At 52.5% G+C, this 25,952-nt stretch overlaps 2 protein-coding genes across 13 annotated transcripts in view; one reads left to right on the top strand and one right to left on the bottom strand.

The window, feature by feature from the left end:
* Nucleotides 1-906: 906 nt before the first annotated feature.
* HYI (hydroxypyruvate isomerase (putative)) lies at nt 907-3,045 on the top strand. The gene is made up of 7 exons (XM_015870055.2): nt 907-1,237; nt 1,793-1,907; nt 2,001-2,079; nt 2,230-2,279; nt 2,393-2,462; nt 2,605-2,739; nt 2,912-3,045. Exons 1-7 carry the CDS (start codon nt 930-932, stop codon nt 2,998-3,000), a joined length of 846 nt encoding a protein of 281 aa, XP_015725541.1. The 5' UTR covers nt 907-929; the 3' UTR covers nt 3,001-3,045.
* Nucleotides 3,046-3,467: 422 nt separating this feature from the next.
* Nucleotides 3,468-25,952, bottom strand: part of SZT2 (SZT2 subunit of KICSTOR complex) — a 51,586-nt gene continuing 29,101 nt past the window's right edge. For 2 of the 12 annotated variants that reach the window (XM_032446184.1, XM_032446190.1), the window contains 36 exons: nt 25,596-25,670; nt 25,358-25,496; nt 25,031-25,148; nt 24,637-24,766; nt 24,400-24,552; nt 24,184-24,286; nt 23,679-23,796; nt 23,419-23,530; nt 22,858-22,976; nt 22,471-22,635; nt 22,043-22,127; nt 19,601-19,777; nt 19,330-19,527; nt 18,889-19,058; nt 18,537-18,703; nt 18,049-18,146; nt 17,779-17,911; nt 17,542-17,669; nt 16,651-16,701; nt 15,921-16,051; nt 15,363-15,545; nt 14,731-15,001; nt 14,417-14,496; nt 13,998-14,123; nt 12,803-13,008; nt 12,601-12,694; nt 11,514-11,594; nt 11,050-11,124; nt 9,960-10,025; nt 8,394-8,607; nt 7,961-8,144; nt 7,513-7,635; nt 6,780-7,281; nt 6,394-6,510; nt 5,954-6,022; nt 3,468-4,187 (listed from right to left, as the gene is read on the bottom strand). In XM_032446184.1, the coding sequence (XP_032302075.1) occupies nt 4,044-4,187; nt 5,954-6,022; nt 6,394-6,510; nt 6,780-7,281; nt 7,513-7,635; nt 7,961-8,144; nt 8,394-8,607; nt 9,960-10,025; nt 11,050-11,124; nt 11,514-11,594; nt 12,601-12,694; nt 12,803-13,008; nt 13,998-14,123; nt 14,417-14,496; nt 14,731-15,001; nt 15,363-15,545; nt 15,921-16,051; nt 16,651-16,701; nt 17,542-17,669; nt 17,779-17,911; nt 18,049-18,146; nt 18,537-18,703; nt 18,889-19,058; nt 19,330-19,527; nt 19,601-19,777; nt 22,043-22,127; nt 22,471-22,635; nt 22,858-22,976; nt 23,419-23,530; nt 23,679-23,796; nt 24,184-24,286; nt 24,400-24,552; nt 24,637-24,766; nt 25,031-25,148; nt 25,358-25,496; nt 25,596-25,670 (5,105 nt within the window). In that variant the 3' untranslated portion in view covers nt 3,468-4,043. Of the gene's footprint in view, nt 4,188-5,953; nt 6,023-6,393; nt 6,511-6,779; nt 7,282-7,512; nt 7,636-7,960; nt 8,145-8,393; nt 8,608-9,959; nt 10,026-11,049; nt 11,125-11,513; nt 11,595-12,311; nt 12,502-12,600; nt 12,695-12,802; nt 13,009-13,997; nt 14,124-14,416; nt 14,497-14,730; nt 15,002-15,362; nt 15,546-15,920; nt 16,052-16,650; nt 16,702-17,541; nt 17,670-17,778; nt 17,912-18,048; nt 18,147-18,536; nt 18,704-18,888; nt 19,059-19,329; nt 19,528-19,600; nt 19,778-22,042; nt 22,128-22,470; nt 22,636-22,857; nt 22,977-23,418; nt 23,531-23,678; nt 23,797-24,183; nt 24,287-24,399; nt 24,553-24,636; nt 24,767-25,030; nt 25,149-25,357; nt 25,497-25,595; nt 25,671-25,952 lie in introns of those variants that run through there. The other 10 variants (XM_032446187.1, XM_032446186.1, XM_032446185.1 and 7 more) reach the window with 10 other exon arrangements.

Genomic DNA, 25,952 nt, shown 5'->3' with positions numbered 1-25,952 from the left:
GTGCACCATACAGCACAGCCATCCCATGGCACTGCACTGCCCTGGCCAGCCAAGCAGCAGTGAGTAAATCCGCTGTGCCCTGTCAAGGTAAAGTGACAAAACACCGGGCTGCAATGCAGGAACTGCAGTTATAACAAGGGAAAATCAATGAAATACATTACCACAGATAGAAAGGACTCATTAATTTGTAGAGCCCAACAGATGCGCTCGCTGCTCACAGGGCAGGTTTGCTGTGAGCTCCCAAACACCCACCTCTGCTGCTCACATCACCAGCTCTCGGGCTCCAGATGTGGCTGTAGGACATGGAGCTCCTTCAGCCCCACGGAGCACAGACTGTGCTTGCACTGTGTGCACACACAGGGGATGCTCTCCAGGGACACACGTGGCAGCCCCGCACCTCAGCACAGCTGTCCATCACGGGGGACAGTTCTGCTTATTGCCGAGAAGTTGAGTTGAGCTTCTTCTAATTGATTAATCAATAGCCTTAATTGAGTTGAGACTCCATAACTAATCGTTTGGCTGCTGCTTTCCCCTTGGCCCGCACTGCCCCGACCCCAACACCTGCTGTGGGGCCACACCGGGAGGGTGTAAAGTAGTAAAGCACATAGTAAAGCACATAGCAAAGCACAGCAATCAGTGCTTGCTCGGGATGTCCCGAGTGCGGCTGCTCTGCTGTCTCTGTACCGAGGCGGGGATGCTGCTGCAGCCACGTTGCGTGCTGCTGGTGCACGGCACAACCACACAACTGCTCTGTGCCAGGACAAGGCCCACATGGGTCCCGGTTTTGCTCTGCAGACCCACGAGGAGCCTGAACTCAAAGCCGCGTTACGAGATGGCGGCGGGGCGATCCAGCATCGACAGCAAGCGATACCACGCCTCCTCCCACCATATTGGGTCTGGCTTAGCACAGCCCCTCCTACCTGCCCGTCATGGCGCTGCGCTTCTCGGCCAACCTGTCGTGGCTGTTCCCGGAGCTGCCGGCTCTACCGGCCCGGCTGGAGGCGGCGGCTCGTGCCGGGTTCGATGCGGTGGAGTCGGCCTGGCCCGAGGGCTGCCCGGCCACAGCGCTGCACGGCGCCGCAGAGCGGGCTGGGCTGCGGGTCGTGCTGCTCAACACCCCGCCCGGGGACACGGAGCGGGGCGAGATGGGGCTGTGCGCCGTGCCCGGGCGGCAGGACGCCTTCCGGCAGGGTCTGGCCGAGGCCGTGCGGTACGGCCGGGCCGTGGGCTGCCACAGGTACGTGCGAGACGGAGCTCGGAGCCGGGGGTTCGGCCGAGCTGCCCCCGCAGCGGCACCGTGCCTCGCTCCGTGCCTCGCTCCGTGCCTCGCCTCGCCCTTTGCCCCTCGTGCCGGGCTGCCGCGTGCTCCCCCCGCAGCCTGCCTGCTCCACACCTGAACCTGCCGTTATCCCCGTGTCACCGCAGCTGTTGCTTTGTTGAGGGCCACGTGCTGTAGGTGCGTTGTAAGAGACGAAATAGTGACACAACCCGCTCCAGAAAAACACTGTTGCCTTTTTGTCCCGTTCACTGTGAATCATTCCTTCCCTCGTTCCTTCCCTCAGTACAGCCCAAGATCCCGCACCCAGACCTGCACCTGCCTGAGTCTGCTTGTTTTCTGCATTAACAGCAATGCTGAAAGCTGCTTGATTTTCAGTGCTTCTTCACCCAACAGTTGCCTGAGGCTCCCGTCCTGACATGGCCCAGGCCTGGCGCTGTCTCTATACCTGCAGAGCAGTTGTGTCAGCCCCCACCCATGGCCTGGAAACAAGAGCTGAGCTCTGTGTGCCCACAGGATCCACCTGATGGCCGGGCGGGTGCCGCGGGGTGTGGAGCGGGAGGCAGTGGCTGGTGAGATGGAGGCCACGTTCATTGAGAACCTCAGGCATGCGGCTGATGTCCTAGCTCAGGTAATAAGGGGGGGGTGGGCTCTAAAGGATGGAGAACTGCCACTGCTGGCACGTGAGGCCATGCAGCAGAGGCCATGCATTGCTGTGTGACAGGAGGACATGCTGGGGCTGGTGGAGCCGATTAACAGCCGTATCACTGACCCGCGCTACTTTCTGAACACCCCACACCAAGGTACGGCACACAGCTCTCCCAGAGGAGCCTGCATGGAGGAAACAGCGGCCCCAGGCTGTCTGACTGAGCATGGAGGCAGGAGGTGGGCACTTCTGAAACCCTGAAAACTTCAGCTTGGCATTAACCAACTCTCATTTCTTGCACCCTCAGCTGCTGCCATCCTGGAGAAGGTGGGACGACCCAACCTGAAGCTGCAGCTGGTGAGTGCAGCCCTGAGCACATGAGGCAGTTGGAGATGCAAGGCAGGGCTCAGGGCCAGACAGCCCTGCTCCACCGAACAGCTACAACAACTCTTGAATGTTCTCTTACTTAGGACTTCTTTCACTGTCAGATCATGGATGGGAATCTGTCACGTAACCTGGAGACGTACCTCCCACTCATTGGTAATGCACTGCATCTGACCTGGCTTCTTTGAGTCTTGTGACTTGAGGATGGGGATGAGGGATGCTCTCAGGTCACCCCATCCTGTGCTGACAGACAGCTGTAGGCAGGGCTGCCTGGGGCACAACCTCCCATCTCCCCCAGGTCATATCCAGATCGCACAGGTGCCAGGGCGACACGAGCCCGACAGCCCTGGGGAGCTGAACTTCCCCTATATCTTCAAGCTGCTGGAGTCCCTCGGCTACACTGGCTACGTGGGCTGTGAGTACGCACCAAAAGGTGAGTGGGGCTGTGTGCTCTGACCCCCCCAGCAGGTCCCAGCATTGACCAGTCCTCCGGGACTGTGTGAAGATAGGCCTGACTGGGGGTGGTAGGCAGCCAGGTCCGTACCTGGAAATGAGAGCAGAAGCTGCTGCAGCTTGGCTAGCACAATCCTTCACCTGCCATGCAGGAGACACGGTAGAAGGTCTTGGCTGGCTGCGTTCATACTGGGAGAGCAGAGGCATGAAACCTGGCGGGCCCAGAAAAGCAACAGAATAAAGTAAGAAAAGCACTGGAATAAATGTCAAACCAATGAGCCTAAAACAAGAGTGTCTGTTTTTAGTTTGGGGATGCTGGGGCAGCCCCAGAGATGACAGGGTGACATCAAGGACAGAGAAGCATCTTCACCTCCAGGCTGCAGGTCTAGGATAAGGCTTTCAGTCCTCAGTGCTGAGGAATCATTCATCCCTTGGGAAGGTAGTGAGTCTTCCAAAGTCCAGCTGGTGCCTGGAGCTGCAGGTTCTGAACTTCTCCACTCTGCCTGTTTTATTCTGTGCAGTTCCCAAAGCTGCTGGCAAATGCAATCTCCCAGGCTGCTAAGCAGGACCACACTGCTGATCCTGCTCTGAGCAAGGAGACTCACTGCAAATCTAGTCTGCTCTGCTCCAGGGAGAGCCCTGCAATGGGGCAGTGGTGCCTCTGCTGCCCTGAAGAGGCTTTCCCCATCTTGACCTGTGCCACACGAGTGGGGAACTGATTCTGTTTTATTTCACAAATATATCCATGGCTTTAATGTATCATCATCAATGTACACCTCCACAAAACCTTCCCTGTGTCCATTCACCCTTCCTGTCCCATTTGGCGCTCTCCTACTGAGAGCAAAGGGCTGGAAGCAAGCACCCCCTGCCTAAAGGGGCAGAGGTTTCCCCTTGAAGGCACCATGCCACCGCCCTGCACCTCCATATCCTTATCAGACAGAATTCATTGCAGGTGCTAAAGTCAACATCCCTAAGAGCTGCTCTGTTTCAGCCAGGCTACAACAGCCAAGTCCCTGTCTGTGGCCTTCACAGACCACTCAAGCCCACCAAAACTTGTCCCCAGGGTCACAGCAGCCAGAGCCCAAGGGAGGTGCAGCTGTGGGCTGGAGCCCAAGGAGAGCAGTGAGGTTGTCCTCATACAGGCTCATCACATTGGTGGCGTGCATGCTGCCAGCAGTGCTGTGAACAGGTTCCACCCAGCAGCCTGTTCCTCTCCATCATCACCCGTAGCACAGGCGTGCACAGGTGCAGTGCATATTCCTGCAGTAGGAGGTGGTGGCAATGCTAGAGCAGTCCCGTCCAGAGGTTGAAGCAGGCAGTGTTGATAACTGACTCCAGGTGGTGATACGTGGACACGAGCTGTGGCAGAGGGCTCTCACTGTTCTGGGGCTGCACAGGGAATGGCTCTCGGAAAACCACGGTGAGGCTCTGCCAAGAGGAAGAAGCAGGTTAGGGCACAGGATGGAGATGAGCAGCCCCCAACCCAACTGCATAAGCATCTGCTTGGCAGAGTCAGGCAGGTACTGGGAGAAGTCCCAAAACGCCAGCAGCACTACGCTGGTGCTTAGTTGAAACCTCCTCCCAATTTTCATGGGAGAAAATGAGGCTATAAGGACATGCTCACTTTGTACCAGCCCCCATACATCTGCAGTTCTGCCAACCCCAGCATCAGCTGCCTTGGGAGTGAGGGGATCCTGCTGCCTCCACAGTAATAAGGGGTTCCAGGGAAATGAGAGGGAAATTTCTTCTTCAAAGGCAAAGAGTAGGAGTGGAACAAATAGGGAAAGGGAGGAGATTAAATGTAATAACTGCAATCCTAAAAATAAATGCTAGCTGCTCCATTCTCATTAGTAACTACTAAGCAGGCAGGGCGGGGGCAGAGGGGTGAGAACAGAGTGTAGAAGGGAAAGTTGCAGGAACCAATGCAGAAGAAAAATGTGAGCAACTCTGCATTGAGATCAGCAGTGGAAGCAGGACTCGGGGCCTGGATGCTCTCCAGAGCAGAAGCACAGCTCATCTAGTAACCAGGGTCCTCCTAACACACTTGTAATACTCCAAGAAGAGCTGTGCAACTGCAAAACAGCAAATGCACTGCAACAAGATATAAGGGAAAATGATTTGTGAGTTTCACTCCAACTGCAAGAAAAGCATTTGAGCAGACTTGGGGAAGAAGAACCGTAAGGTAAACACAGTTCTGTTTTACAGGAGTGATGTGCTAACGCTAGAGTTCTCTTTGATAAGGTAATATTTCTAGACAAAGGAATCATAGCACATCTTATCAGAACTTCAGGAAAGAATCAGGAAGCTTCGGGGATGTAGCACCACATGGGAAATTTAGGTGAGCTGAAGACAGGAGTGAATGCAAAACTAAGGTGAAGACAGTTGTGCTGAAAGGGGAAGCAGCAGGATGGAGAGAGGTTGCAAAAGGAGTCCCTTCAGGACAGGTTTAGGGTCTCACGTTGCCTTGTACTTAGTGAGTATGGCACAAAGAAAGGAGCACGCTGATAAAGTGTGAGGTACCAACACACACACACACACACACACACACAGAAAAAAAAGCCCTAGGGAATTCTGAAAGGCCACAGGAAAGGGCTGAATGCTAAGTGCAAAAATACAAAGTCAGGATTTCTATTGTGAGTTCATGGGGAGAGAGAATGGAGGTGTCTGGGTTTATCGATGATCACAAGGTGGCACCAGTGAGACAAACACAAAAAGATGAACACTGGAGCAACGTGTGCTCTGGTGCTGGGCTGAATGCACAAGGACACAAACTGGATAGAGACAACTGAGAGTGTGATCTGAAAGCAACCCTATGGAAGAAAAGGGGATCGACTGCTCACTATTTTCCAATATAAGAACACAGGGGCATCAGATGAGTAGAGCAGAAGTTGGTCCAAAAAAAACAAGCCAAGGAGGGCAGCTCTTCAGCCGGGCTGTAATTACATAATGGAGCTGCAAGTCAGGGCGAATCATGGATCCTAAAAAACTGACCACAAGAAATAAAGCCACTGAAGGTATTAAATACAAAGGCCATGTCTAACTTCAGATGGCCCTGTGCCAAATTGCCAGATGTTGGGACACTATTTGGAAAAGGGGTTACAAGCTTCTTGACTTATTCTCCCCACAGTGCATTTGCTCTTGGGCACTGCTGGATGAGCCCCTGTACAGCTGCTCTTACATTCTCAAGTTCTTACCGTCTTTCCTGAGTGAGAATCGAGAAACACAAGAACGAAGCAATCTGTGAACTTCTGGTTGAGCACAACCTGTCAAGAGAGCCACAGCACACATTCAAAAGGAGACAGCACAACCCCCAGGGCAGGGCTATGAACACAGGATGAGTGTGGCCTGACACACTGGAGGTGCAAGTCTGCTTGGCTCACAGGTAGTACAGACAAACTGCAGGGACACACTTGGCATCACACTCTGTGGGGAAGGAAGCAGCTGCTTGTTCGTGGGCAGGGAGGCAGACACTGCTGTGCCACAAGCGCACACCTTGCACTGCAACAGCAGAGAGCAGCCTGACAGCACCTAGTTGTTCTGACAGCACTATCAGGCTCATGCAGTGGGAACCCACAGCAGGCAGGGGCTCTAGGAAAGGGAGACAGCTGAAGGTGGGCGAGGGGCTGGGTCTTACCAGGTACTGGGTGCCAGTTTCAGCATTGTGGAAGTGCCGACAGCTCTGGGGAAAGCGGCTCAACAGCACTTTGATAAGGCTCTGGTACCAGGAGACTGTCATGGTAAGGAAGCATCCCTGTGGGTACAGAGAAAGGCTAAGAAACCAGGGCACCAGCAGCCATGAATGTGACAGCAGCACTCAGATCCAAAAAAACAATGCATCTCTCAAAGCCCAGTGAGGCACACAGACCCAGGGCCAGGAACTCTCCACAGATGGATCTGTGCAGTCTCCTCCTTCTGCCAGTCAGAGGACATACTCTTGCCTCTGCCTCCCCACTCAACACGTCCTGCAGGCCCCAGTCCCTCTCTAGAACAAGATGCCATGACCACAGCCCTGCTACTCACCAGCTGCGGGTCCACATCTGCAATGGATTTCCCGTGCACAGCATCGAGCAGCTCCTCCAGCTCCACCAGTGACAACTTGCCCAGCTTCAGCTTGTCAGAAGCCAGAGGCTCCAGAAGGAAGAGACGCTTCCAGAGGTTGTCCCTGCGACAGTGGCACTTGGCCAGCTGCACCATGCTGCTGAGCTGCTTCTGGGCTGAGGCCACCTCGGAGGCCAGCAAGGGGAAGAGCGGTGAGGTGTAGAAGAGCCCGGGCCCCACTTGGACCTGTTTGCCCCCAGCATAGAACTCGCTGCTGTCCTCCATGTCCTGCCACAGCTCCCGCTCCATTGGCTGTGGCCGCCCCAGGCTCGGCTCTGGCTCTGCTGCCTCCCATGCTGCCGGGCCCACCACAGGCTCCAGCACTTCTCGCTGCAAGTGTGGCAGCTTCTTGAAGCGCCGCATGTCAGCTGTGAGCCGGGGGAATAGCTCCCTCTGGCTGGTCATGATCACGTAGAAACGCAAGCTGAGAGCAAGAAAACATTGTCACTGAAGGAAGGACTGCTCCCTTCTCAGCTGGGTTGCACAGGAACCGTGGGCACCCTGGCTATAAGGGTGTTTCTCTGCCTAGAGGACAGACAGCACACTGCCCAGTGCAAGAAACTTCCCTGCGTAGCACCAAACAATGCCCACCCTCCCAGTGCCCTCCTCCCCAGTCAGGGAGCTTTGGTGACAGCTCAGGGCCCTCAGCTCTCACCGAAGCATGCGCCTCTCTGCTTCGCTCTGCTCCTCAAATGGTGCTGCACTGTGACACACCAGCAGGGACACGTCGAAATCATCATGGTGACGCAGACCTTCCGAGTCCTTGTAGGAGCCTGAGCTGGGAGGAAAAAGCAAATCTGTGTGAAGGGGACCTCGCATTGTTCTCACAGAGCTCTTGGTACCGTAGAATTGCTTGGCGTGTGGGATTCAACACCATAGGACTCTTCAGAAATGTTATGGGAAGCAAGGCAAGTGCATGCACGTACACAAACACCCAGACACACCACCTCTGCTGGGCATGATTTCCAAAAAGCTGAGCAGCACAGCTGCCTGGCACTATGTAGGACAGAAACAGCTTTGTTGGCACCTTAGAGCAATCTCAGCTCTCAGGCGGCATTGGTCAGCCATAGGCAGCTCCAGGAGCTTGGAGCAGAGGCACTTACCTGTTCCAGATGGAGACCAGTGCATATTCATTCTGCTCAGTGCCTGGAGTCCCCTTCTTGTTGTCAGTGCTGGTCGCTGGCCGGGCCATACGCAGCGGCTTCATGTGGTAGGTGTTGGCATGGTCAGCAATGTAGTTGTACAGCTGATGTGCAGTGATCATGTTGGTGGGCAGGGCTAGCATGCCTAGTGGGGAGAGACATGTTGCTGTCCCAGGTGGGCAGAGCAGTGTCCTACAAACTATGTGGGATACAGCTCTAAAGCAGTAAACCTTCCTTCCACAACAGAGCATTAACAACTTCCTTACGTTGGGCACCACGTGTCACCCTATTCCTGCCACTCACTGAGTCAGATTTATTCATAAAGCACTAGGAAACTCTTGCCAAGTTATGGGCTGATGATCAATCCCCAAATGATCACATGTTGGCTACTCACCTTGGAAAACATGGTTGCGACCAAATTTGGGGATGTCAGTGTGATGGGCGATGAAGTCCTCCAGGAAACTAGTGAGATGATACCCCTGGCGGAGTGTCATGTGGGAGCCCAGCAGATATTGGTGGACTATCCGCAAGTGGAAGTCATAGCTGAATGAATGCACGTGCATGAGGTCCCGCACCTTGTCACACTCCTCTGTGAAGAGCATGGAGAGCTGCAGAAGGAGAAGGAATGAAAACAGGTGAGTGACCAGGCACCTCAAAGCTTTCTGCAGAGCCTTGTTGACATCACAGATCCAGCACAGTCATCCCTGCCCTGACACCACAGCAGGATGCAGCCCAGAAGCTGTATGCACAGTGCAAATAGAAGACTTGCAGACCTGGTCCCTTGGGGGCCCCAAGAGATCCAGCTTGGTGGCACCTTCCACGCTTGACCCCGCTGCTGCAGGTCTCCAGCAGCAGCACAAACCAATTGGTACTGCCTCCTTTTTGAAATAACATGCATCTTCCCTTGAGCTGAAAGCCACGTGGACATGAAAAAAGACACACTCCCATCCCTGTAGACATTCAAGGTCAGGTTGGATGGGTTTCTAAGCAACATGATCGAGATATCCCTGCTTATTCAAGGGGAGTTAGACTAGACAACCTTTACAGGTCCCTTCCAACCCTAACAATTCTACGATCCTCTTTTCACCTGTGAACTGTTCTGCATGGCCCGGTCCTTGAGCAGGCACAGGATATGCTGAGGCTGAAGCCCTAGTGAGTTCTGCATCTACAGGTGAGGACTGACTTACTCAGTGTTCCCCTGGAGCAAGAGGCAGCACAGGAGCCCATGCAAGTGGTTGGACTCAGAGATAAGCAACAATAGAGCTGCTAAAGCCCTGTACTCAGTAACAAAAGCCAAGCTTGGCAGTTGGGAAGCTGGATGATCTGGTGGCTGGGGTGTCACAGCTGTGCTTGAGAGATGGCCTCACCAGCATTTGGCTGTCACCTCTACTCTGGTCATTCAGGGCAGCACCAGCCTGCACACATACAGCCACACTCACAGCACAGGGGCAGCTAGTGTGGCAGGGGACTGTGTTAGTGAAGGTTTCAGCCTTGCCCTTGTGCCAGGATATCACAGCGCCACTGTAAGGTCTTTCAGCTCTTTGACCTCTTTTGGCAGCTGAGCCACACCAGAATCCCTTGGTTTAAGGGCAGGATAAGCAGGGAACACCAGAAGGCAGAAGGTATTGATGTGAGAACAGTCTGCACTCTGCACCACTCATGTTGCTTCTGCCATGAGGTAGAGGACAACCTGCACATCCAGGATAAGCCTGGAGAGGAGCCTATAGCTCTGCCCCAGAAAGGCAGAACAAAGAGCAAGGAGCACACAGCACTGCCTGCATGCAAGCACTCAAGGCCCATCCCATCCTCCTCCCAAGCTTGCTGTCCACTGAAGCACATACAGCAGCACAGGAAGCTGGTGGCTGGAACAGGACGGGTAAAAGCACAGCCAGTGGGAGGCTCAGCCCTGTACTGGCAGGTTCTGCTGTGCCCAACATGGCAGCAGGAAGAGAGAACATACCGCAGACTCAGAGATGGAGCTGTGTCCCATGCAGCTCTTGCTGCGAACTCTGGCTGTAAGAGTGCCCTGATGGAGAGAGATGCACAGCCAGTGGGAAGAAGGACAAGGCACTGCACAGCCCAGTCCCTGTTCCTGCCCCATCCCATCTTACACAGGTGCAGGGTGGGATAAGCAGAGAGAAAGAGCAGAGGAGCCCAACTGCCCCATCTGAGGGAACTGTGGGCTGGTTCCAGTGTGAGGGAAAGCTGGCCCGATGTTTGCAGCAAGCCCACTGCTCTTCCAAGTCAGCCAGAGAGCCTGGGTGCTCCCTGCAATGCCAGCTGCAGCACGGTAACCTGCCCTATGCAACAGGCTTCCCAGGAAAGGCCCAGCAAGCCCTCAGGGACCACAGCAAGGTCCAGGCAGGTTTTAAGCTTATATATGCCAAGAATGACACATATAAGATACAGCTCTGCTAAGCAGCCATCTTGGAAAGGACAATATGGTCACATGTGTCTCATGCCTCAGGCAGGTTGGAGTCATCCAGCCTTTCTAAGCATCCATCATTGCCCTGGGACAGGCAGGTGATTTGGACACACCAAAAGAGAAGGGGAGCAGGCAGCCCCGTGGTGTGACAGAACAAGACACAGAGGTGTCAAGAACCAGGGCCTGTGGTGCAGAAAATTATCTCCACTAGCAAAAAGCAGCCAGCCACATTCACAGATCCCCGTTACCATTCTGCTTCTGTCTCACTCAATGGAAGCAGAGAACTGATTTTGATGTACTGACTTTCCCCAGAGCAGCCATTTTTTCAAGAAACGGCTCGTGTTCCTCTTGTTCCTCCCCAGTGTGCTCTGCCTTGCTCTCCAAAGAACAAGAATTATCCTCTTCTATAACCTTCTACCTCCTCTCACTGCACTCCCAGTCTGCTGAAGCAGCATGCTATGTACAACATGTGACTGCAGAAGGCTCTGCAAACTTTCCTTTACCAGGAGAGAGCAAAGCTTTCCAAAACTTGCTGCACATGAAATGCTTACTCTGTCCCACACATCGCTGTCTCTCCCAGAGCAGCACCCAGCCACAGGTAGCGCCAGCTGTACAAAGCCATTACCTGAGAGTTCACAGACTGGCCCATGGGGATCCGCGAGCACTCCAATGCATACTGCTTCACACAGAAGTAATAGCCCTGGAGGAAAGAACACTTTGAGTACAGCACGGACCCTGGCTGCACCCCACACTTCTTAATTCATCTCCTGAGCTAGGTCCTTGGTACTCTTGCTTCCTCCCCTTTTGTCTCCCCTTGTGTCTGAACGAAGCAGGCCTTGGGACAGACCAGCCAAAATGTGGCTGAGCATAGTGTGTCCTAACTGGAGCTAAGCCTTGCATCTTGTATTTGTTCCCCTCCAGGCAACACTGACTGCTCTTGGTCCCACAGAAATGTCCTTACAGTACTGTAGGACTGTGGAAGAGGCAGGCAGAATTGCACACTCCTGCCACACTCCTCACTCACATTGTGCCCTCATAAGTCTGTCCCAGACTCCCGCTGACTGCTGTATTTTTCTTTTTCTCTCTCACCTGGAAGGCCAACTCCATCAGCACAATCCCACCTGGAAGAGCTCTCTGCAGATGATAGGTGGCAACAGCAGGGCTTGTGCTCTGGGAAGAGAAGGACAAAGCTGGAGAGGCTCTCTGCACAGAAGAGCAGCCTGAACACCAGCATGCAGAGCTGCCAAGATGTTCTGTGGCAGAGGTAGAAGAAGAGTAACTTTATCAACTGAGCAGTTTCACTGGTAGTAGGGGAGCAGACATGCTAGAGAGTAAAAAGAATTCTAATAAAGCAGCCTTCCAGAGAGCATGCCAGAGATGCTGCTTCTTTCACCTCCTGCCTGCTCAGGGCAGGATGTCTCCAGAGGGCACAGTGAGCTGAGGGGTAATGCTGCCCACAACACCTTACTCCCACCTCTCTGCTCAGCAGTTCCCAGATCACCACAGCTGCCCAACAGAGCAGATATCAGAGGCATCCAGCTGGGATTTAGAGCTTAGCTGCCAGCAAAATCACTTGCCTGCTGTTAAGCTGTTTCAGTGGATTGCCCTCCTCTTGTTTTAACTGCAAGGTGTTGCCTTGCCCACAGTCCTGTACCAGCTTTGCCCATAAGGAGGTACCAGGAAAGGGTGAGAACAGGGTCAGCAAATGTTATGCTTCCATCCTCCCTAGGTTTCATGAACCATAGGTGGTTTCTGCCTACCTTGCAATTCTGACGGATTTCTCTTCCAGATTATTCTCTCAAACCCATATAAGCTCTTAGTTTTCACGAAACCTTTTGACAAAGATCACTATTACCTGCTGCTGCATAAAGAAAGACTCCTTTTTGCTTTGGGACCTGCTCCTGATACTCCCATTTGATAATGAAGATGACAGCAGTGAGTCAATCCTTTTCCCAGCTGGCTGTGATTTGGTAGAGATCTCTCCTATCCCTCCCTCATTGCCTCTTCTTTACAAATGAAGAGCCACAGCCTGCTCAGCCTCTCTGCACAGCAGTCCCTCTGCTCTCTCACATCTCTTCTGTGAGAAACAGATTAAAAAGCAACCAGGACTACCTTACTTCTGCTCACAGCCTGACTTCCATCCCAGTTTCACTTCTCTAACAGCATAAGCACTCACCTTTGGACTCCCCTCTGCTTTTGGCTTTGTATAGGAAAAGGATCCTCTCCCCTCCACACCCATTGCTGCCAGAGCTCGGATCCGACTTGTGCTACTGGAAGCAACAAGAGAGAGCCTTGAGCAGGGCAGACAATATCTCCTGTTGTGCAAAGCCAGGCAGAGCTCCATATCAGCCCTTTCTCATTCCCAGAACATCACTGACCTGCGAGTGGTAGGTGAGGGCGGCCGCACCTGGACCAGAATGAAGCCCATGCTCTGCAGGTACTGGATGTATTGCTGCAAGAAGGCATTGCACATCTCTTGCAGCCAAGGCTCCTCCTTCAGCTTGCAGGGCAGTGATTCCGTTGAGTCACAGCTGTGGCTGCGGTCTCTTCCTGATGCTGTGGAATCATTTGAGCGGTGGCGCTTCTGCAAGAAAAAAGAATTTCCTAAGGAGAGTTGCTGTGAGAGGGGATAACAATTTTAGGAAAGTGTATGAATAATACCCATAATATTAGCACACCTTGCTGACGTATTCTAAATAGTTTGCCTTCTGTATGGAAACCAGGTCCTGCTCCCACAGCACCACTCACTTCACAGGTTACTCAAGGCTACCTCTGAGCTCTTCATAGCTTTTTTCCTGTTCTGATCAATCTGAACCACTACAGGGTGTCTCAAAGCTTGGCATCTCGTTTGTACTGAGATACATTTTCCGGTGATACAGAACCCAATACACAACCTCAAAGCCCTGCTCCCAGGCTCTCTAAATTGAATAGCCAGTTTTCATTTTGTTCTGTTCCAAAAAACAAAGCGAAGTTTTCATTTTGTGATGATAGCTTTCCATTTCTCTCGTGAGTGCTCGATTTCTGCAGCAACCTCTGCTTAAAGACTGTCAGAATCCTTTTGACATTTAGATAAATTACCACAGTCTTTTCCTCCCTTCTGACACACACACAGACCACAAACAGCCGGTATGACATCTGCACAGGTTAGACTCTGTCAGGCTGCAACCTGCTCAGGATTCAGGTGGCTTGTTTTCAATTGTTCCAGCTATCTGCTGGGTCTGGACAAATTTTATCAGGTCTGGCTGCTGAATGTATAGAGAGAGGTTTAGCTTCCCCAGCAGACAGCATGCTCTGATGGCTTTGCTAGACTCTCGCTTCTGGATTCCCTGGGTAGCAAAGGGAAGCCAGTCTTCCCAGGGATTGTATGACTGCACAAAGAAGGCTCTGAGGACCCATTTTTTTTTTTCCTCAGTCTCCACCTTCACCATGGTGGATGCCCTGTTCTGAGATTGCAAATTCATCCTGCAATGCAGGGGTTGGCTCAAAGCAGAACTATCTTGGAGGGGGGAAAAAAAAAGGCCAAGTCATCCAGTACACAAAAAACAAACCCAATTGGCTTCTGCTGACACTTACCTTCCCTTCTACTTTGCCCTGCTGGTCAGTCTGGATCTGCTGCCGGAAGGCTGGGTCGAAGAGCAGTGGGGTGGCACAGTAGTGAACAAGGCGTGAGGACTGCTTCAGTGTCTCCAGGTCTGACAGCTGCACAGCACAAGAACACACTTACAAACACACATCCCTCACCAGGCCCAGGAACAATCTATTTGCAATATCATCCTGCTGCTCAAGTGTGAATTAAACTTCAGAGGCAACCACCCTTCCAATGCTGGGCAGCAAGGACTCATTAGCAAAGTTCTAGAGGCCAGCAGGCCCACAAGTTCAAGCAGAAAGTACTGCCCCACAGCCAGACACCATCCCCAACATAAATCCCAATCTGAGCTCCAAGGAATGCTGGTGTTGCCAGCGCTCTATAAGAAGGCCCAGTCTGCACTCACACTGATAGGCATGTTTGACTGTGCTGATCTCTGCTGCCAGGTCACAAAGAGATTCTCTATCTTCATCTGCTTCTCCAGTTCTGGAGGAAAGAGAACAGACAGATGCATCAAGCCACAGCCATTCCACTACACACCCACCCTACCCACTGTACTCCCTACACCAGCAGTATCCTATCCTCTCACAGCATCCTGGCAGAATAGCTGACAACTGCCCCTTTGCCAGAACTCAGTCTGCTTTTTTTCACTCCTTTTCTAGGAGCGGGAGAGTGTGATCAGGCAGTCAGGCTCTAACCCCTACATGTCTCTTGCTTTACCTTTCCTCTCCATGCTTTTGATTTCCAAGAATTGGGCCCCATGTCGAGCCACAGGGTCAAAAGGTCCCAACTCTGGCCCATGGGGTATGCGTTTGATAGTGGTAACATCCCGCAGAGCTTCGTCAAAGGGCACCACATCAGGATGGAAATGCAGAGGTGGCAGGCTGCGTGCAGAGCTGCTCAGCCGGCCTTGCTCCTTGCTAGGTGGGGGACATGAGCTCCGGATCAGTGCATCCACCTCCAAAGTGGAGTTCAGGAAAGGATTTGGCTCCTAAAAAAGCAGAAACAGACAGAAAAAACTCCTTACTGCTAGTTATGGAACAAGGACCCACAAGAATAGAGCAGATCCAATTTTGGTCATCTGTATACATTTGTTGGCCTTCTTCACCAGCTGTCCAGAGGACAGTATTGCTCTAGCAAGCAACAGGGTGCCCATTCTGTAGTGTCCTCCAACCTAAGTATTCCTACCACAAATAACATGCAGCATTCTGTTTAGACACATTCTGGTTGGACATACAACCAGCTGAAGATGCCTTGCCAACCAGCACACAAGTACAGACTTCTTCAGACCCCAGAGCTGCCAGGACTCCTCCTGGTGGGAAAGGACTGCTCTGTCTGGCAGGGTGCCCTACCTGCTTGCTGTCTTCATGCCATGGTGGGTCCATAAAGCAGTGGTGGTGGAACAGTCCCATCTTCTGGCTGATCAAGCAGTGCACAATGTGGGAGCGGGCATTCTGCCACTGCAGCAGGCGAATGAGTGAGCAGTTCAGGTTGGCCCCCAGGTCTGGGGACCAGTTGTAGGTGTAAAGTGTCAGCTAGAAAGAGAAGAGGAGAAAGGGTGAAGGATCTGCTTAGAGAAAGGTGACACAAGCTGCCCCAGGTGCTCTGGTGGAACTTGCTGCAGCTCCAGCTGCTTTCAGATAGCAAGGCTGGAACAGAGCTAGTGACAACTGCTCATTTATGGCACCCCTGTTAACAGCTCCAGCAGCAGGTGGCAGCACAAGTAATCAGGTTGACATGAACACTGCTGTGGGGAGAGAAAGGGCAACTACAGCCCACAGAGAAGGAGGAGGAGTCAAGACAGCTGTAGGGAGCTCCCTCCTCTGCTGCAGCACAGGGCTTCTGCCTGGAGCAGGTAAGCTGCCTACAGTGGCTTTCAGGAGACAGTATCACACAAGCATCACTGTTACCTTTTTGTCAACAATCTCCATGAAGAGGAACCTCTGTCGGGGTGCCAGGTCTCGCCCAACAATGCTTGGGTCAGAGCCTCTCTCTGCTGAGCTGAATTCCATGGCCTCAAAGCGCTGGAGCCCTTTGTGAGCTGGAAGAAGCCAGAGTTATTGCCCTCAATACCAGTTCATCCCAGAATTGACAGAACGTTGTGCCATGATACTGTTCAGCTCATCACTCTCAAAGGACAGTTAAACGCAGCCCACACGTTGGTATTTTTCCAATCACAACCCAAAGCCTCCCCCTCTTGGGACCTTTGTTCACTTTTACACTTATTAACAGTGTTGCTACGGCAACCCTGTGTGATCACTCAGCATACCCTGCTTCTGCTTCCTTGTCATTTCCAGTTAACTTATGGCACGGTCCCAGCAATATCTTTCATCTCTGCCATACAACAACAAATCCCAGATGTTAGCATCATGCAGGCAATTGTGAAGCTTAACTGAGCAGAGAAGAGCAGAGCCCCCTCTGCAAGCTGTATGTTTCCAATGCTGCATTTCTGGCATTAGAAGAGCACTAGAGCAACCACATGAGACCTGGCTGTGGATGTGCACAATGAGTCCTGCCACAGCATCACCACCTGCAAGCCAGCCTGGAGCCTTTTGCAGCCTGGCCACTTTGCCCAAGGTTTTCAAGCAGCTGTTGCTCAAGCCAATTGCTCCAGCAGCACCATGCTGAGCAGGAACTTACGTCTGAACCTGTGAGCAGGTGGGACTGGCTGCTCCTCCTCAGTGCTGCTGTCTGAAGGTAGAGACAACATCAGCTCCTCAGAAGGAGCGGTCCAACTGTGCTAGACCAGCCAAGCCCAGTGCTACCCTTCCTGAGACCCAGCCTAGGTGTGGGAGAGGAAGGGATCGCAACAGCGCACAACACTTGGACCACCACCAGCTCAAAATTCCCCAGCAAGGTGACCCATTTTCCCCACCTCACAGAGCTACACTCCAGACCAGCCTGTCTCAGCTCTGCTGTGCCTAGCAAGAGGAAGCAGTAAGGTATTGCAGAGCACCTGGGAGCACATGCTGTGCTGGATTCCAGACCCTGATGGGTCAGCTTGTCTTTGCTAACTGCTGAAAAAGGCTATGAAAAATGAGCAGATGACAATGGGTAAAGGGGTGTTTTTGCTCTAGTGACATGCCTGCCTTACAGGGAAGGAGTTAGATTGCTGGCTCCAACTGAAAAGAGACCTGCTGAGCTGTGAACAGTGCCTCATTTTGGTGACTTCTGCAAGCACAGCTGTCCTGTGCTCTGCCCAAAGGAAAGGCTCACTCAGTGCACTTCTACTGATTAAAGGAGTAGGCTGTCTTGTAGAGGACAAAGCTAACAGCTCATGATGTCTGGATGCTGTCAGAGCACCCATCAGCTTTTCCAGAAGGCCCAAGCTGAACTCAGCTCAAGGTGCTACATACCGAGAGACTCTTCCCAAGAAGCTTTACACAAGGTACTGGGAAGAAGTAGCACACAAATGTAATCACTTCATTCACAGTGCAGGATAGGAGTTTCAAGGGTACCACCAGCAGGGTCTTTTAGCCAACTATGGTTAACCAGTGTTACCAGGCAGTACTGCCCCAGCCAGGCACTCACCCTGCTCTGTGCTGCAGCGCCACTGGTGGAAGTTGCGTCCCAGCAGGATAAAGTGTCTGACAGCTGCAGGGCGAGGACTGGCACTCTGGCCAGGTTTATAGGGCAGGAAAGCAGTGCTCCGATGGCAGCTGCAAAAGAAGAGCACCAAAGGTGGCTGACAGACAGAGAAATGGGAACAGAGGCTGACAAAGGAGCACCTGCTAGTGCAGACAGACTTCTGTAAACTGTGTAACTCACCAGATCTTCTCAAACACCTTGACAGTGGTGTCACTCGCTAGGGAAGTGACCAGGTTCACCACTTCCACCAGGATGGAGGACAGGAGGAAACGGGACACGATCTCTGCTGAGCACTGTTGCACTGATGGGCACCCTGCATGGTTTGGGAAGAGAGTGTGCACAACTAGCTAGAGATAATCAAGAGATGAAGAGGAATGGCTCGGTGCTACGTGAAGGAGAGAAAGGCCCATCCCCAACCTATCTGGAAGAGCTGGGGCCTGAGACTCATACCCAGGTTGTTCATAAATGCCATCCACTGCTGGCAGGTTTGATTGAAGAGCGAGTGCATGGTGCCTACATCTCCTTCTTCCAACTGGCAGGCTCGGCGGCTGGGAAGAACGAAAAGCAGCACGATTGTACCAGATCTCAGTCAACAGCAACACAGGCTAAAAGGTAAAGTGGTTCTTTTCCAAATCCAGAAGGGAGATCCCAGGGGTACCCCCTATTTCAGTTGTTATGGCCCTTGAGCTTAACAGCGACAGATGTTGTGAAGGCCCTACAATGCAGGGAAGGAATCTCTGACAAAAACAAGCAGCAGTGCTCCCAGCAACACTCTAGCACAAAGGCTTGAGGCCTTCTGTGTGGGAGGCAGCTCCTAGCTGGCTGCATATGGGACACACTTCAAGGAAAGGGGATGTGGTCCAAAGGGCTATGATGCACACAGAGCTGGTGGAACATCTGTACTGCAGCCAGATGGGAGAAGTACCCTGCTGTCTTACCGCTGTGCCTGCTCCAGTTCAGCTGTGGCTGTGGCCCGATCCTGGCTCAAGTGCTGCTTGACATTCTCAGTCTTATGCCGCCGCCTTGTGCGCGCCTCTTCTGGCCTCTCCAGCACAATGTCATCGGTAGTCTTGGGGCTGCCCAGCTCTGAGGACTCAGCCTTGCTCTACAGAGAGGTGGTGCAGGGTTAAGGCTCTGCATACCCACAGCTCAGCTGTTGCCTGGATCTCAAATCCCATTACCAAGCCAAACCTCCCCACCCCAGCCAGATTCCTCCTTTCTGTTCCTCCCAGTTTGATGCACCACCAGACTTGCAGGCTCTGTTCCCCACCAGACCCTCAGCAACATTACCAGCATGTCCCAGAAACTGCGGCGTCCCAGCTTGCTTGTAGGTGTCACCGGCTCACTGGGGCTGGCTGAAGGGGCAGAGGTGAAGTGCAGGGGTGGAGGACAGCTTTTGCCAGCCACACCAGTGCCCATGGCCAGACCCTTGGTCTCTGACATGGTTCTTCTTAGGCCTGCTGTGAAGACAGAGCAAACTATTCACTTCAGAGCCTTCCACTGTGCCATTCATGTGCCACCTTGGCTGTCCAGAGAGAAGGAAGCAGCCCTCAGTATCACTTAGCAATGTTGATTCACCCTAAAGATTTCTTCCAACCCTGTTTCTATGGTGGGGCACTAAATAACTGGCAGAGAGGATAATACTTTCCTCCAGCACAGGCCAAGCTCCCACAGGCAGGAGGAGCAAGGCTTGCGGAGGGCTCAAGATGCCCATCCCACCCCAAATCTTACCTGCAGAGCTCAGCTCATCCAGGTCTGGGGCGCTCAGTGGGCAGGAGGCCTCCACGCAGAGTGGGGCTGGCAGCACGAGGAACTCCATGATGGCATCACACAGAGCATGGCGCAGGGCCCCACGCAGCTTCTCTGACAGCTGCAGCAGACTAATATTGCCCTTCTCCCAGATGTCCAGGCGCACCAGCACGCAGGGCTCTGTGGGGAAGTCCCGCTCAGCTCTGCACCCACACCTTTTGGAGGTGCTGTGGGGGATGCAGAGGCACCCTACCTGTGTGCTGGGTGCCAGTCTCTGGCTGGTGCTGGCTAACTGCAGTGAGGCTTTCAAAGTCGGCATCCTGCAGTAGGTCCACGATGGGCATCTTAGGAGAGTCGGGTCTCTCCCCGTGGGGCAGCGTGGTGGGGCTGCCATTCTCATCCACAAACGTCAGTGCAATGCACGCAATTCCTACAGGGGGGGGGAAGAGTCCAGGACAGCCTCTGTCAGCACAGCACTGGGCACATTACTGCAAGCCCAGCTGGCAACTAACAGAGCAGGGTGACCACCTCATGCCTGCACACCAGGCCTTGGGGCAGACCCCTTGACACGTGGGTTTCACAGGGCTGCGGGTGCACATGGCAGGCAGGGCCCATGGGAGGGGAAGCAGCCAGGGAAGAGGCAGCTAGCTGTGCTCATTGGGAGTCAGGGCAAAAAGCAAGGACTTCAGCACAGGGTGTCCTCACCACCCTGTCATGGCAGCTGTCACCTTGCCCTTCAGGAACTTCTCAAGTCATCCAGCACCATATGCAAAGAGAAAGTGCCTCCATTTGCCTCAGGAGGGCCACTATGCAGATAGGTCTGCGATGGGGCCCAGATGTTCTCCAACAGCCCTCTCAGGCCACACGGGACACTGAGTCCATGCAGAGAAAACCTACACATGGCATTTTGCTGCAAACTCCACTCGTAGCACACTCCCCACTCCACACCTGTATGAGATGAAGTACCTTTCCCACACATTCCTACCAGCACAACTGGGAACAAAGCAGGTTGATGCTTAATATTAGCCTGGAGTTGCTGTGGAGTAAAATTCAGGCCCTAGCCATAGCCTCACTCACACACCCCCACAATTCTGAGATGTAGAGCAGCGGTAGCTGGTGCACAGCCCACATGCCATACACCCTGGGCCATGCAGGATAAGCCCCCACTATGAACCAGAGCAGGATCAGGAGCTCCCTCCCTACAGCCCAGCTCACTGGCCATTGTACCAAGGAAGCAGCAGTGGGGATGCATCTGTAAGGTCCAAACCCTTTGCTATCACGTTACATAATCCCACCCCCTTCTAATGCCTCCTAGTCAAGGCAGCACAGATGACTGGATGGCACAGCTGTCCCAACACTGCAAAGACATGATGCGTCCAGATTTAAAATAGATACAAGGAAGATGGCACTGGTATGGAGAGAGCTGCTCCCAAGGAGGGAAGAAGGCATTCAAATGAAAGTGTAGCATGTACTTGCATTCACCCTGAGGAAAAGAAATTCAACAAGCACCACTTTACTTGAAGAAGAGTGCAGGAGCTGCTTCATGTTGTAGGTGCTCTGCACTAGCCTTTGACATGGCTCTACTCTCCCTGAGACAGACATAGGAACAACTCTTTATCCAGCAAAAAACAAAAGGAGAAATGTACAACTTCCTCAATACTAAAGGTAGTGGAGACTGGGATTCCCCTCAGCCTTACTCCCTCTGGAGCATCAGACAGGGGTCTCCTGCCTCACACAGTTCCTTGATGCAGCACAGTAGCTTGCTGGGATGGAGATGTACATACAGTGACATTAGAAACAGCAGATCTGCCCCATATGACAACTTCCTCTCTTTAAACAAAGGCATAAACTCATCTGCTTGACAGCAAGCCCCAGTACACAACCATTGGGAGGGTGATGATGCTACACTTGGAGCTTGAAACTATAACTGAAATATCATGATCCCCATTCTCCTCAGGGATAAGGGCCATTCTGATCCGGTGAATGGAAAAGGTGTAGAACTTCAGAATTCACTGCTTGCAAGCAGGTTCTATTTGCTTATTTATCCAGGCAGCAAGAAAAAGGTGGCTCAGTTGGACAGACACACACATACAAACACAGAGGAGTCAGAGCTGAAGCCACAGCACAAGGAAGACAAGAGCAGCAGGAACCAGAGGGACTGGGGAGCTGCATGGGAAAGGAAACTAGGATAGTACCAAGAGCCAGAGGTGCTACCTTGGAAGTGGGAGAGTGGAAAGAGGTGCTGCACAAGGTCCGACATGGTACCTACACAACAGAAGAACATTCAGACGGTGCACAAGGGACACAGCAGGGCTCACGATGGCCAGCTGACAGACCACATGGCCTTGACACAACACGATGTGAAAGCCTGCTGCAGAACTAGCCCTATCAAATCCCTTTTCCAGCAGTTCACAGATAAGAGCCAAGGGCATCTCCACAGCAACTGCAATCTCAAGCTGCTTCATACAGCAACCTGCCAAGCTCCGTGGGAGCCCTTAACTTCATTCTACGCTATGTGTATGGTTGTGCAGTCTCTAAAGCAAACTCCTCACACATTCCCCAGCTATAGGAGAAAACACTGTCCTGACACTGGCCATCCTTAGTCATTCAGAGCTCTTTAACATGGGAAGTGGCTCCCCAATGCACAGTCCCATACCCTGCTTCAAAAAAAAACAAAAAAAGTTGAGCACAGTACCTTTGCCACCAGTGCCTTGGCCTCCTGGTTTGTTGTACAGGTAAAGATCCTGGTCAGGGACACCACCACTGTGGCTGAAGTAGTGCTATGGAGAGCAAGGAAAATAACGTGACTGAGTCTGGAGAACTTGTCTTTACTGGAAGTAGAGGCCCAAGCAAGTGCAGAGCTCATCTCCAGGCTTGTAGCAAACAGCTCAGTTCTATTTAAGAACACTCGCCAGCAGATTCAGCCACCGTTTGGCAGAAGGACCCTCTTAGAGCTCTATATAGAGTTATAAGGCACTGTATATCTGGCCTCACCTTTTATCCTTAACAGTCACAATGAAGGAGTAGATAGCTGAGAATGCAGCAGCTGAGCAGCCCCAGCAAGAGCCCCCAAAAGCAGATGGAAGCTGAGCCAACTGCTGTCCCACTCACTGCCCTCCTAACCTTGAAGTGGTGCTCCACGTTGCTGTCTGTGTACTTTGGGGTATGCAGGAAGATGAGCAGGTTCTGGCGCAGATAGTAGGCCACTGCCTGCAGCCAGGGCAGAGCAGAGGGTGGCAGTGTAAACTGCAGGACCTCTGTGGGTGGTGTCCCAGGGGGCTGGATGAACTGTAGAGAGAAAATTTTAGAATTCAGCTGAATGAAGCAGGATATTCTGGGGCCCCCCACTGACCCTAGCATAGAATAGATCTATGAATGCCACTGGAGTAGGGAATGGGATGTAACAGACTGCCTTAGCCTTCTCTGCTGTGGGACAAGGGGAAGCTGGGATGGGTCAAAAAAGCACGTTATGGGCAACAGGATGAGCAGAACAGCTATTGAGGGTGGTACCTCCACATCAGCTGGGGTCAGTTTGCAGTTTCGGACCAGCATCACAGTGATGATATCCAGAGTGGCCTCATCCAGGCGCCTGCGCAGAACTTTCACCAGCTCATCTGTGATCTCAGGCCCTGACAGAGACAGACACAAGCAACTTTTTCACCTCACCTCATAAGGACCATAACCAATCACCTCCCTTTAGCAGTTGAGAATGTACCACCCTCACAAGCACTTCCCACAAGGAACACATCTTTCTCCACCAATAACTCACTCTGGAATCTTTTTCTATCTATTTTGGCAGCCAAAGACTGCTAGCACAGCGGGCAAAGACAACTACACTCTTGCACAGGGAAAGCTGGCGTAAGCCACATGATCTGCAGGAGATTCAATCATGAACCATGGGTCCTTTCCTTGCATTCCCATCCACACAGAATGGATAGCAGCTCCGGACTAAGAAAGGGCAGCTTGCACAAGAGGGAGACACTCTGCTCTTCAAGCAAAGAAGGCAAGGACTGGTGTTCCGTTCCTCTGCTTTGTATTGGCATACTTGATGCCAGGCACTATAACACCTACCTGCTGGGGCAACGCCATGGACCATCAGCTGGATGTGCCTGTCTACTTGTCCCACTGGGCGGGCAGAGTCCATGCTGCGGCACGAGGCTGTGTCCAGAGAGGAACGAGAGCCCTGGAAAAGCAAAAACAGCCACATGGAAGCAGCACCCACATGAATCCCAGATCAGTGCCACCCACTGCTGTCCCCATCCATGGATATGCAATACAAACTTTACCCTACACAGAATCCCACATCTGCTCCCAGACTGCAGTAGACTCACCGTTAGATCCTCAGTGTAAATGGGCTCCTGGCTGCGTGTCAGTGCCAACGAGCGAGATCCTGGACTAATGCTGCTCTCTGCTTCCCATGCCTTCCCACTGTTGGTGGTTTCAGCCAGTCTGAATATAGGAGAAAGAAGCATCAGCCTCCATTGCCAAGAGTGACAGCATCATGCCTTCACAGAGGATCTACACCCTGCTCCCTTGAGAGATAATGGAGATAAGTTCTTATAATTATTAGTTGCGAGGATAAGTCCTTCTGGTACAGAGCTTGTGCAAAATTGCTCTCTAGGTCTCTCAAAATAAATATCCTTTTTTCACATAAGTAAGAGCTCAGCACAGGGAGAGCAGGAGAGAACTGAACCATTAGAAATCAGGCATTTGCTTCTTGGGTCACAACATGGTTCCTGAGGCTGGGTAGACACTTTCAGCCCCAAAGAACACTCAGCCTGGTGTAATGCATGTAGCAGGGCAGGGTCAGACCAACAGGTCAAGCCAACTTCTTACCGGAGGTAGAAAACGGATTTAGTGGCACGTTCCTGGTAGACAAACATATTCTTCCTGTTCACCACAGAGAAGGCATTGAGCACCGAGCGAAGCGCCTGGATAGCTGTGGGCAAGGTGAGTTGTTAGTTATCCCACACACCCTCCTCTGCTGTGCCAATCCAGCCAGAAGCCAGACTCCTGACACACAAAATGAGGAGGAACCTGGGCTGTACACACCTCGCGAGACCCCCATGTTGGGACCCATCTTCAGGCGTGAATGCACGTGGATGAGTGTGCTCCACACTACATCACAAGCGAAGTGCCCTGGCATGAACTGCATTGTGGCAGCCAGGTAGTCCCGGGGCTGGTAGTTCTCTTCTACTGAGTAATCTAGAAAGAAGATAGCACATAGCTGGGGCCATGACACAGAAGTTGCTTTCTTCCCAGTTGCCCGCAAGTAGGCAGCATTCGTACCATCTGTTGGCATGACACGCTGCCTATAGTACGTATAGGGAGTTTCACTCTTCCAGATGTCCTCCTCACTCTCTGCCACCAGCAACGAGTTGCATATGTGGCTGTCATGCAGGTCTTGCAGCAGTAAGCGCTGTAGCAGATTAGAAAAAATAGGTTTTGTTGTTTGAGCAGCCCAGAGAAGATAGTAAAAAAACCCAAAAATAAAAAGGTGCTCAGGGCCAGAGGAGTCCCTTTTCTTTTGACCCCCAAGCTGAGACTCCACCTGCTGACCTAACCACCCAGGACCTGCTTTGAGATGGGCCAGACAAACTCCGGAGGTCCCTTCCCATCTAAGCCATCTAGTAACTGGCAGCTCAACCCCTACCCTCTGCAGACTTTTTTTTTTTTTTTTTACCTGATTGACAACCCTGCAGATTTCACTGATCTTCTTTACCACCATCTGGTTGAGACTCTGGCACTCCCCTGGCTGCTCTTCTATTTCTGCTGATGCTGCCTTCTCCACACTCAGGCTGCTTTACAGGGAAGGGGAGAAAGGGATCAGCAGGACACCTGCACACTATGTGTCTCCGTGTGCATAACGTGTGCACACGGTGGAGCAGGATGACAGCTTTCCTCATATTAAGCACAAGACAGGACAGGAAGCTGATTCAGCCCACAGAGATGAATGGCAATGAAGTATTGGTACAGAGAAGCAGCGGTTAGATAGCCAGATCCTCCTTACCGTGAGTGGTAATAGACTTCTACTCGGTCCTGCTCAATTTTTATGATGAGCCAGAAATCAGGCATGAGGGGACATTTAGGTTCCTGGTCGCTCATTAATGCCTCATCGTACTCTGAATCACTGCTCCCCCCATCGTAACCTGCAACGCATTGGCAGATCAGGCCCAGGCTGCAGCCCCATACGCCCCCATAGCATCTCACTGCACGCTGCTGCTGCTGCTGCCAGCCCCAGCACTCACCCAGGTGGTCAGAGTCCATGCTGCCCTGGCTGGACACAAGGCTCTGCACGCGGCTGGGACGCTGCTTGCTGGAGCCTGTAGGGAAGAGGAGATGATCATGAAGGCAATTGCTAATCCCCTTTGTACACCCTATGGGTTAAGAGAAATGCTACACTACAAGTCACAGGCAGGCAGTACTGGGGAACGTACTGCTGGCAATGGGCCTCATACAGTTACTAATGGAAACACTGGGAACTTTATCGAACTGGGGATATCAGTGCACCCTTTACAGTCAAACACCCCGGGTAACATTAAGCAGCACAGACAGTGCTGCAGCAAGGAAGAGAAAACTAGCAGTTCTGGGCACTGACTCTAGGG

Source organism: Coturnix japonica, chromosome 8 (assembly GCF_001577835.2).
Source record: "Coturnix japonica isolate 7356 chromosome 8, Coturnix japonica 2.1, whole genome shotgun sequence".
In the NCBI taxonomy this organism is placed as follows: Eukaryota; Metazoa; Chordata; class Aves; order Galliformes; family Phasianidae; genus Coturnix; species Coturnix japonica.
The sequence above is the reverse complement of the archived record's forward strand: the minus strand, read 5'-3'. Positions and strand labels throughout refer to the sequence as shown.

Bases quoted from the DNA above. Each gene is read 5' to 3' on its own strand.
- HYI (XM_015870055.2), top strand. From the start codon at position 930: ATGGCGCTGCGCTTCTCGGCCAACCTGTCGTGGCTGTTCCCGGAGCTG. The intron at 2,080-2,229 runs GTACGGCACACA...TTGCACCCTCAG, and splicing joins TCTGAACACCCCACACCAAG to CTGCTGCCATCCTGGAGAAG. The intron at 2,740-2,911 runs GTGAGTGGGGCT...CCTGCCATGCAG, and splicing joins CTGTGAGTACGCACCAAAAG to GAGACACGGTAGAAGGTCTT.